At 48.1% G+C, this 11,949-nt stretch overlaps 1 protein-coding gene across 2 annotated transcripts in view; it reads left to right on the top strand.

Annotated features, from left to right (window-relative positions):
• The window catches only part of si:ch73-72b7.1 (netrin receptor UNC5C), a 143,397-nt gene that overhangs the window by 91,046 nt on the left and 40,402 nt on the right, over positions 1–11,949 (top strand). For both annotated transcript variants that reach the window (XM_042100275.1, XM_042100274.1), the window contains exon 4: positions 2,453–2,556. In XM_042100275.1, coding sequence (XP_041956209.1) covers positions 2,453–2,556 — 104 coding nt within the window. The remainder of the gene's footprint in view (positions 1–2,452; positions 2,557–11,949) is intronic.

Raw genomic sequence — 11,949 nt, 5'->3', positions numbered from 1 at the left:
AGTCAGACTGCAGCCGTGTGTTGCGTCCCTATTGACTGGATGTGGAGTGATGCTGTACTAGTCAGACTGCAGCCGTGTGTTGCGTCCCTATTGACTGGATGTGGAGTGATGCTGTACTAGTCAGACTGCAGCCGTGTGTTGCGTCCCTATTGGCTGGATATGGTGTGTGATGCTATACTAGTCAGACTGCAGCCGTGTGTTGCGTCCCTATTGGCTGGATATGGTGTGTGATGCTGTACTAGTCAGACTGCAGCCGTGTGTTGCGTCCCTGTTGACTGGATGTGGAGTGTGATGCTGTACTAGTCATTGTACCCCGTCCCCCAAGGGAGCCCCAGCCATTTTCAGATGGCTTTGGTCTCAAGGAGCCCACCTGATAAGATGAAAAGCTGTAAAGAAGTGTGTGGAGATTTTCTCTCTCTCTTTTTCTGTATCTCTCCAATGCCCTCACAAGGTATAAATATGCTCTGCCTTTTATGGTTTCTCCACTTTTTATAGATGTCCCCTAAATTGAAATAATCATGTTGCAAAACCATCAACAGTTTTATTAGGGATTTTATAAAGGCCATGGGCGCTTGAGAATGAGGCTTCTAAGCTGATTTAACTGTAATCTACCTCCACTCTCTGACACACACACACACACACACACACACACACACACACACACACACACACAACACACACACACACACACACACACACACACACACATGGAGACTCTCTTTCCTCTCTTTTCCCTCTCCCCCCTCTCTTTCTGACTTTTATTTCTTTCCCTGAGACACACACACACACACACACACACACACACACACACATGCACATACCCAAAGTTTTTACACTCTTTTCAGTGTAGTGTAGCGCAGAATGATCTTGTTGAGAAAGAGAGAGAGAGAGAGAGAGGTTTGGGGGTGATATTGTGGAGAGAGACTGGGAGAGAGAAAGGGAGAGGTAGGTAGGTAGGTAGTGGAGGAATGAGTTGGAATGCAGCCTTTGGGAGTCGTTGCAAATGCAATATCGGCTGGAAGATCACTCACCGAGAAGGAGCATGTGACCCACAGCCTGACCTCCGGCCCTGTTGTTCTGCTGATGCCGTGTGGACGTCTGTGAATGTAACTACTTCTCTGGGTGGCCCAGGAGAGCAGGATGACCTCTGAGGAGCACCGTTATCCTGCCCCTTACAAACAGCAAATCTCCCTCTCCCATTTGACTAAGATGCATTACTCACTTACTCACTTATTTATTTTCATAAAATAACTCACAGTTATTGAATTTTGCTTTTTCTGTAAGGTTTACCTGTACGATATATCTTATGATATGATATCACCTCTCAAATGTATTCTCGACTTCAAAATTCTTTTCTTCGGTAAAAGCAAAATTAAGTTTTATAAGCGACATTAATATCACCACGGAAATAGTGCTGTTATAGAGAATATCATGGCTGTGATTTGCTGTGATGGCTTGTGGCCAGGGGCCTTGAGAATTGCTTTTACCCAAGCAGCTTTATGAACAAGGTGATATTTCTTTCAGAAGTGTGATACAGCAACACTTTGGCTCTGCCAACCAAGTAGTCCAACAAAAGTTGCCAGGCGACACCTACCCAAATATATAGTATATGTGGTACTGCAAGACTGTCACTGTCTGTTCAGAATCACTGTCTGTTCCCAGTTGAGCATGTACTTTCTCTTCCTTTCATACCCTATCAGGGCTGAACAACAAGCCAGTGCATCACCACATCATGAATAAAACCCATCATGAATATTTTGATTCGCCAACTGTTTACTTTCAGAATGAGAGGCAAAAAAAATCAAAGTGGTCTTCAGGCTGTTCTTTTGCATAATATGTAATTACTGTCATTTAGCATGCTGCCTGGAAAATAACAAACCAGGAGTAAATAAGTAATGAGAAATGGTCCCAAGTCCTCCCAGCAGGCCATGTTTGTTTCTTCAAGGACAGAGCTCCTTCTCCCTCCCAGCGTCCTGAGACTTCTGTCCCAGTGCAGCAGTGATCATCCATTTTGGCTCTGTTTCTCACATTCGTGCTTGTTGTACATTGCTGAGGGTGCAAGTCACTTCCTTGTCTTTATGTTTCTGACTGGAGCTTCAGGTGCGGAATGTATATATTTGCCAAAAGTGAGTCATACTGTTCATCCTCTCAAGGCGTTTTTGTGTTGAAAGTACTCTCTAGGGCCCACGAGATAACTTGTCCAACATATGCAGAGGTGTTCATGGTCTTGAGGGTTTCATCAAGACGTTTAGGAGGAAAAAAAACTTCATACCAGATTTTTCTGCTTTGCTCCAGTTAAGATGTGTCTCAGCGCACAGCCAGCCAGAATACATTATACTGCTATACAGCAGAATACATTGGTCTCAGCTGTTCTCTGAAACTAACCTAATTCAGCTCTCACTGTTCAGTGGGTAATGGAATTAAAAAAAATGTCTCTTTCTTTTCTCTGCAGATCTCAAGAAGTCGTTTGACCAGGAGCCATTAGGAAAGGAAGTCTCTCTCGAGCAGGAAGTGCTCCTACAGTGCCGTCCACCTGAGGGGATACCTGCAGCGGAGGTAAGCGTGGATGTAACACGGTTTTGTCCTAACATCACTCTGAAAAATCGGATGCCTCCTGATGCCTCCAAGCAATGTGGAGCATAATGATGCAATGATCACAACAAAACAAGAAAAACTTGCTCCATAGACAGAACGGTCCTCTTCACAGCTGCACAACTCGTATGCTAAGGCTCTAGACCATATTTCTCTGCTCTCCTCTGCCAGAGCTGATTTAGACAATATTTAAAGCCCTTGTCCCATCTGAAGGCAGAGGAGCAGGAATAGACAGATTTATTAGTTCAAGTTAACACAGATGCCTCGGAGTGTCTTTGCTCAAGAGCCTTCTGAAAGATGAATGTCTGGTTCTGTTCCTACCCTCACCCATATCCCTCTTAAAATTTTAGCTTACGCTGTTCCCTTTCATTTGATTTGCATTACACAGTAATCCCCCGTGCGCAGATGGTGGTTTGCTCTTTTGTTGAAGCAGAGTTCTTATCTTGGGTATATGAAGTAGAGCTGAATTATATCTCCTAGAGCTAGTATTTGGATTGTGTTCCTCTGCCTCTGTCTGTGTGTAGGACTTGCAAAGTGATCAAAATGTTTTTTTTTCCAAAGGTCATCTGTAAGCCTAATGTTAGCTCTGGTGTCCTGGTCTTTTGGAACTCTTGTAAAACTTAACATCCTTGAAACCCTAGCTGCCACTGACACGCATGCTTGAATGCACATAGCCATCACTGACCTTGACTTGGCCTGGGGGTGGGGAACATTTGCCGGGGGGGGGTGTCCTGTGTCCCTCTGCAAGCACCACTGCCCACAAGAAGGCTGAGAGGTCAGCTTCTCACTCAATCAAGAATGCAATAAAGGTGCCCTGGCACAGTTATGATGACTTCTCCCAGAAATACACATCCATTTCTTTTTTTTCCCCTCCTTTCCTCATGCACTCTCACCATCTCTCACCAGCCACTTCCTCCTCCAGCCCCAGCCTACTCCCCCACCTACACCACCACCACCCTGCTGCTCCACGCTCAGAAATCTGCCGGTGATCTAAGGTGAAAAAGAAACCTCTCAGACTTTGATGAAACGTCTGGGGGTTCAGCAGGCTGGTGTAAGGTTAATACAGAGAGAGAGAGAGAGGGGCGCAGGAGTGGACCGCTGGCTTTTTATCACAGCCACTCTGATAACGTCTCCAGACTTTAATCTGTCGACCGACGGCGGGCACTGCTGGAAAGGCCATGACCAACCTGCTGGAGGCTATCTGCCCTCATGGTCAGGGAGCGGACGCCTCGCCGTGAGCACAGTGGCCGAGTGTCGTGACTGGCCTTGGAGGTCGAACGGAGTAGCTGTAACCTTGATTCGGCAACTTGCCAGGTCAAGGAAACGGGCATCATGTTCAAGGGTGACTCTCTAACTCTATCAAAAGCGGACATGTTGTTTTTTTTTTTTTTTTTCCTCCATGTGGATAAGAAGCTTTGCAGTGCTCTTAAAGTAGCGATACTGACCTCCAGTTATCAGTGATGATCACTGGCCCTTACAGGGGCATTGCTCCTCTTTGAGGAAGCCAGCCTAGCCTCACATGCTTGTCTGTGTTGTCTGTCAGTGTGGCCCAGAGGTTAGCCACGGCGAGTGTGTCAGCAGATCAGGCCTCGGTGACGGGCTTGCTGACTGCGCGGTCTCAGCGCAGTAGCTCCAGCTGTGCACGATTATCCCGGAGTCAGCTTACAGTGCGCCGGGCAACTTTAATGGGACCCAGGTAGACGCGGTGCAGAGGTGCCATAAAACTGGAGAGCTCTATAGGAGTCGAGGAGGTCGTGGGGGGAGCAGATCTGCTACCGTTGGCATGCGTTGGCACCAACGCGGGAAGACAGAAAATAGGCACCAGCTGCTGCTGCTGCCACAGCCACAGCCACAGCCACACCGAGGCCTAGCGAAACACTCGGCTAAGCTACCAAGTGTGGAGGAGAGCCGCAGCAGTTTGTGGTGTGGCAGCAGTTAAGAATCTTTACAACCTCCCCTCTCTCTCTCTCTCTCTCCCTCTCTCCCTCTCTCTCTCTCTCTCTCTCTCGCATTCTCTCTCCTTCATTCTCAGTTTTGTCTTTATTGCCCATTCCTTTCCTCTCACCCTCTCTCTCCCCACTTTTCTGTCTCACTCCCTCTCTCCCTTTCTCCTTCTCTCCTCCCCACCCCCACCCCCCTCTCCCTCATCCGCATCCCCAGGATCCTGAAGGAGGGCTGTGCTGGCACACACCGCTGCCAGACCAGACCAAGCCAGCGCTCCCCACAGGCCTGGCAGTGGGAGCCTCGAGCCGACCTGATTAGTGGTTATCTTTGGCACGGCTACGGTGCCCGCCGTCCCGTCGGCTGGAATGCCGGGGCCTGTAATTGATCTGTAAGCAAACCCTCGCCTTCGCGGGTAAGCAGAGCAAGAGTGAGAAAGACAACATGGCCGCCCCTGACCTCCCCTCCCCCCTCGTTCTTCTTTTCTCACTCGCTCGCTCGCATTTGCCTTGGAGCGCTGCCCTGAATTTCTTCTACATAGAAAAAGGGGGCGAAGAAAGCACACTAACACCAAGCACCAAAACACTAACAGTGAAAATGTGCTTTGATTGATTAGGCAGTGGTAATGGCCGCCGAAGAGGGTTTGTTTTCAAGAAGCACAGAGGCTGTGTTTGCCTCGGCCAAAGCTCAGGCTACCTCGGACAACGTCTTCTCTTCCCTACCTGACAGTGGTCTGTGTGCACTGCGAGATTTGCCCACTGTTAATCACGTCACATGCGATCGAGGAGATTGCGAGCGGGGATTAGCGCCGGCATCCGCCCAGGAGCTGATGAAGGATGGAGGGAACAGTCAATTCATTAGCATGGAGTCGATACGGGAGGATAGTAAAGTTAATCTACTTACACAGCACCACAAAAACACGGCCAACATGTGGGGGGGGGGGGGGGGGCAGGAGCACAGTGAAACCTGCAGCACACCGCTTCACACGAGCTAAGCGGAAAAACACCGAAACACATCAGGGAACTCAATTCGTTATTGTCAATAACCTGATAACCTACTTGCTCGCTGGTTGCTCATTAGTTTGGGATCTAGTTTTACCCCCTGTTCTCCACTGAAACGTTAGCTCTTTTTTATATATGCCACTGTATGACAGGGTTGTGCACAATTCGAATTGCAATTATGCTTCCTGTTTGCTACCTCAATTGAAATGCAAGTGAAATTCAAGAATTTAATTGGAATTTAATAGCCAGTTTCAATTCAATTCTGGAATTTTGCACAAGCCTGCTGTATGGGTTGTGATTTTGATCCCGTGGATGGGCCTTTGTTTTCCGATACACTTATGTAATACTTTAACGTCAGTGAAGCTCATCTTCTGCTGTCAATGTGAAAAGCCCTCTCATTGGTCCTTCTGTGGAGATGTGTATATTTCATTCAAATCAGATCCTGTACTGAAGCCATCAAAATAATCACCTATATTGCAATCGGATATTATCCTGAAACAAATATACAGTCAGTACACCTGGACTATGAACTGCCGTGCATTTTGGGATGCAGTGCTGAACAATGTCATACAAATATAGCTAAAATATCAAGAAACTGCTGTTGCAAACATAGTCCTGTTAAAACAGTTAGTTTCTGTGTATCTATAATGCCAAGAAAAAGCTTAGTGTCACAGTGATTCAGCTTGAAAAACAACAAGTTCAAGCAGTGGTCACAGCGCGTATAACCTGTGGGTCAGGGATGATCTCACAGAATGATTAATATAGAATGCAGCCGTTAGTGGTCATCCATGGGGATAAAATCTGTACGCGCTTGTTTTCTCTATAAGCCGCTCTGTTTATCAGGCATAATGGGGAGTAGCGGAGAGCCGAAGATGTGTAAATTCTGTTCCGATTGAGCTATCTCTTCCAGTTCCGTTCACTGACTCCGTCTAGACAGCCGGACTGCACACTTCTCGGACGCTGCACAGCCAGCTTTATAATCTTATCTGATGTTTTAAGATGTAAAGCCAGCGTTTCCCCACTCCGTGGTAGAAAACAAACAGCAGACATTTCTCTTGGCTCTCATACAAAGCCAGCGCTCAGCCCCTGCATGGAAATTGCTGAGACGCTTAAGAGTGCAACTAACGTTAAAATAGCCCCGGTGGCTGAGTTTTGTGGAAACTATTAATTAAGAGCAAAAAATGGAAGCCAACAATTTTAGGACAATTTGGAAGATTCATGTTCATTACCGAGAGCGGAGTGGCCCGTTTTTGCAATTATCCTCAGCAGTAAAACACACAAAGAAAAAAAAAAAGCATGCAGCATGAGCGTAAAACATGAGTTTATTTCTTCCTTTAGTGTGTTCTGCGACTCATTAATCATGCGGACCTACAGGGGAAGAACCGTAGGACCGTCATCAGGGGACTTTGTGTGGGCAGCGATCATTGTGATCCACCCTGTCCCATTCATCCATCCTCCCTTATTTCCTGTGAGAGCCGTGACAGGCTAAAGTAAAGGTTTGCCCTCTCACAAGCCACTTCTCTTCTCCCCCCTCATCATGGTCATGTGGCGAGGCCATAAATGTTGTGCTGGGGACATTCTTTTCCTTATATGTCTCTTTCTCTCTATTTGCCTTCTATCATTGATCTCCTCTTGTCTCTGTTCCCTTTTATTTCCCTTCTTCTATCAGAGTCCTCTCTCACTCTCTGTCCACCCACATCCTCCTGGCTTTGCTCACTCTATTTTGGTGTCTTCTCTCCCGTCCGGCGGTTTTTGTCACTTACAGGCTGCAAGGCTCTTGGTCTAGTCACCATCACAGCGTCACCCTATTTTCAGGGAGCCTTTTTGGTTTTGTTTTTCTGCAGTTCTGCAGCGTCTTCTCCTTCGTCCCAACACGGGCCCCAGGACAGAGCCAGTTTAAGGCCCATTCACACCAAGAACGATAACGATAATGATAACTTTATCCATAACGATAAAAGTCTTCACACTGAACAACGATAAACAAAGTCTCTCCTTGTGTTAATGAATATGACGGCTAAAATTCGATGGGTTCTGATTGGCTATTAGCATTTTATCGCTGTGAAAATCGCTCTGAAAGTGATCCCCAAGGATATCGTTCTTCATGTCGTTATCGTTATAGTTTATGTGTGAACGTCGTTATTCATATTAATGAGAACGATATTTATTTATAGTTATCGTTATCGTTATCGTTCTTGGTGTGAATGGGCCTCCAGTCACATGCCCTGAAAGGAATAAGGAATTGCTATTTCTCTCTCTCTCTCTCTCTCTCTCTCTCTCTCGCTCTGCAATGCAAATGCAGTGCCGTCAGCCACCTCGTGCATAGTCATGTCGGCGTTTCTCATTCGCCGGAGATCACACACATGGAGGGGCTCTGAGCTGCAGGCCGCTCCACGGGGAGACTGCAGGCAGGCGGGCAGGCAGGGGCTTGGCGAGCCTCTCGCAACTTGGAGCGGTCAAGCAGAAGCTGACGCGTACAGTATCTGAGAGGAGAGAGACGCCCAGAGCTCCAGAAGTGCTGCTGGACACGTGCTGGCGTCTTCGGTCGAACCCCGCCCCACACACACACCCCCCGTCAGGAGTCAGGAAAACACGCACAGATACAAGCCCCCTTAGCAGGCAAGCAGGAGTTAGAGACACGCTCTCTCAACAGACAAACACACCACTCTAGCTAGCTATAATGCTAGTGTAAATGCAAATAAAGAGAGTGAGAGAGAGAGAGAGAGAGAGAGAGAGAGAGAGAGAAAGAGAGAGAGAGAGAGAGAGAGAGAGAGGTACTGTAGAGAGAGAGAGAGAGAGAGAGAGAGGGAGAGAGAGAATAGATAGAGGGGGCACAGGAAATGATAGTTCTGTGGGTGGCTCATCAAGTAGGATGATGCGCATGGTCGGGTCCATGTCTAAGAGAAAACACAATTACAGTCGAGGTGTCAAATGTTTCCTAAGCATATTAGTTTGAGTGTCAATAAAACAGGATTAATGTCTGGTTAATTAGTGCTGTGTTAAGCTGCTAAACACGTTTTATGTTAATGGGGATTGTTTACGGAAACAGTCTTTTATGGTCTGTCATCAGCCAAATGTGAGGCAATAATTTTTGTGTCGTGTGTAGGACCAGGGGGTTCCGCATCTGTGTAAATTACATGAAATCTATCCATCTCTGGAAATGGCAGAGCCATGAGAACACTTGCTGACACAGGGATTTTTTTCAGTTTTTTCTTTCTGTGGATGCATTTAGCTAAATGGTAGGTGTGTGTGTGTGTGTGTGTGTGTGTGTGTGTGTGTGTGTGTGTGTGTGTGTGTGTGTTGGTATGTGTGTGTGTGGGGGGGGGGGGGTGGTATACATCAGAACACACATGTAGGCTACATACTACATACTCGGGTCCTCCCAGGTCGTTGACAGAACACAGAAATGCTCTCCGTGTGCCAGACGCAGTGAGACCTGGCGCTGGACTCCTCTCGCTCGGGCCGGTGCTGGGATGTGAAAGTACTTAAGTGCCAGGGCCCTGGAGCAGGAAGTGAGCCTTCATTAGGCCCGACTCCCGGGGCAAAGTGCACATGGAAAAACCAAACGTTATCCCCGTGGCGACCCGTAACCGGGGAGGGCCAGCCTTAATGTCTCCATCTGTCAATCATCTCAACACTTAAATACCCCCCCACCACACACAGACACACACACACCCACACACACTCTCCTCCTTCTCATGCACTTGCTCTGATGTTTCTCTTCCTTTTTAAATAGTTCACAGCAAGGGTGCTTCATCCATTACTTCTGTCTTCCCAATCCTTTGGCTCAGCAATCCTTCTCATGCAATCTTTCACTGAATTCCATGTGGTCATTCAGGAAAATAAATAAATAAACAAACAAATAAATAAATAAATAAATAAACACACAGAGGTGCAGGATGTGGGGGAGTGGAAGAGGAAGGGAGGTAAGTGAGCTCTGGGCCAGGACTCTCTGAAGACTCCATGCTGTTCTTTTTTTGCTTTCCTCCTCAGTTGCGGCCAGGTCTCTCGACTCCCACTCTATTGCTTTCATCCCTCCTTCTCCCTCGATCTATTATCCCTCTCTCTCTCTCTTCCCCCTCTCTCTCTCTCTTCCCCCTCTCTCTCTCTTCTCCCATGTCTCCCTCCAGCCTTTTCCCTCTCTTTCTCCCTTCATCCCTCTCCTCCCACTTGATCCATTATCTCCCTTCCCCCCCCCCTCTCTCTCTCCTCCCATGTCTCTCTTAACTGTCATTCCTCCTCTTTCTCTCTCTCTCCCCCTCTCCCTCTCATGTGACATTGTGTTGAGGTGCGATGACATGGGTTCCGGTGCGTAATGAATCACCTCGGAGCAGGTGCACCGGCGTGCGTCCCAGCACTGCTCCCGTGCTCCGGAGAGAGAGAGAGAGAGAGAGAGAGAGAGAGAGAGAGAGAGAGAGAGAGAGAGGGAGAGAGAGAGAGGGAGGGAGAAAGAGAGAGAGAGAGGCTCCATTCAGCACATCTGTGTCCCTGATTTATGACCCCCATCCCACCTCACCTCTGCCCCCCCCCCCCCACTCCCAGTCTACCCCGGTGCCCCCACCTCTGCTCCCAAACTCACGGGTCCCCTGCCTCAGCCATCTGCTGGTGCCATTCCCCCCTCTCTCTCTCCTCTCTCTCTCTCTCTCTCTCTCTCTCTCTCTCTCTCTCTCTCTCTCTCCGACAAAGGCCCTCTGAGTGCCAGCGGTGTTTGATAAACACATTGACGGGTTGTTATCGGACTCCTACAAAAGGCCAATGCTGTCGCACACACACACACACACACACACACACACACACACACACACACATACAGTTACGTTCACACACACACATAAACACACACACACACACACACACACACACACACACACACACACACACACACACATGCACACACACACACACACACACACACACACACACACACACACATGCACACACACACACACACACACACATGCACACACACACACACACACACACACACACACACACACACACACACACACATGCACACACACAACAGTCTAGATTCGAGGCCCGTGCTTCATTTCGCTTTTTGTTAGGAACTATCTGCTAACACGACCCCTGTCGCCACAGCTCAATTGGAAGGTTGCCTCGGCCCCTTTGTGTGGAATTTGATTAGAAGTTGTTTAGCATTCAGAGACAGCCACTTCAGGGACCTGTCATCCACTTTATTGGAGGGAGGGGGGTGTGCTAGGATTTATTATCATCTTTTTGTCTGTGTCAAACATGGTCTGCAAGTGTCTAGTCTGCATATGCTGCTGCAGTGATGAATGGATGTCAGACTGAGTGTTTGTCTTGGGCTCTCATTCAGAAAAGCTGATGAGCTAAGTCAGGAACCCCCCCCCCCTTGTTCAGGCTGCCTGAATGCCCCAAAGCAGTGATTCCATTCCTCTTCCCTTCATTACATCGCCTATTAAATACATCTCTAATGCATGGCCCCGTAATGACATGTTATTTCTGGCTTTCCGTTCATGAAAAATGAGAGAGCCCCCTTCCTTGCCGCGTGTCCCATATGGATGAAGTCACACCCAAATGACCATCTTGTGCGGCTGAGCTGTGAGCAGCTGAGGACCGCAGGGGTGACTGACGGAGTTAAAAATAGTTCCCCGGGTTCCACCGGCGCCCAAGCCCTGCTCTGCTCCTTTTCCTTCCTTTCCCCCTTTCCCTTCTCGGCACATGGGTGCCCCAGTTCTGTCTCAGCTGGTACCGGTGAGGGTTCCTCATGCCCCCCAACCCCCCCGGTGCCAGTGTACACATGTGACGTGAGCCGTGGCAATTTCCATGCCAACCGCAGGAATCTCAATCCTCGTTCATTTGCCAGTGTCGCAATCTCGAGGGGATTAGGAGTGGGATATAATAGAGGAGCGGTTTGACATGGGCTCACTCTGTGTGTGATTAGCAAAGTCACCTGGCTGGACACATCCAGGGCAGGGGTCACTCAAGCAATCACATGCCTGCAGTGGTGGAGTCCAGACCATCAAGCCTTGAGGGCCCAAGAACCACAAGCTTTTTTGGTGTGTAATCAGAGACTGTGCAGAGACAATGCAGTGGAAACCCAATTAATTACTCATCCAGAGTTGTGGTTCTTTTTTTCACAGTCACTCTCTCTCACTCTCTCTCTCTCTCTCTCTCTCTCACTCTCTCTCTCTCTTTCTCTTTGTATGCCTCCCACTTTTTTCTTTGTCCGTCTCTTTCTTGTTTTATCTCTCCCTTGTGGATAGTGTGCATGTTTTTGTTTCAGAAAAGTGGACAGAAAAGCCAACGCTTGCTTTTGAGGGAAAGTGGATGCTTCTCTTTCCGAGGTCACTAACCCGTTTCTCTTTAGTTGCGTGAGTCGTCGTATTCCCTTTAACAGAGCCCTCCTCCTGTGAAGCCAAGTAGTCGAAGAGCT

The sequence above is a fragment of the Alosa sapidissima genome, chromosome 8, assembly GCF_018492685.1.
Source record: "Alosa sapidissima isolate fAloSap1 chromosome 8, fAloSap1.pri, whole genome shotgun sequence".
Taxonomy (NCBI): domain Eukaryota; kingdom Metazoa; phylum Chordata; class Actinopteri; order Clupeiformes; family Clupeidae; genus Alosa; species Alosa sapidissima.
The sequence above is the reverse complement of the archived record's forward strand: the minus strand, read 5'-3'. Positions and strand labels throughout refer to the sequence as shown.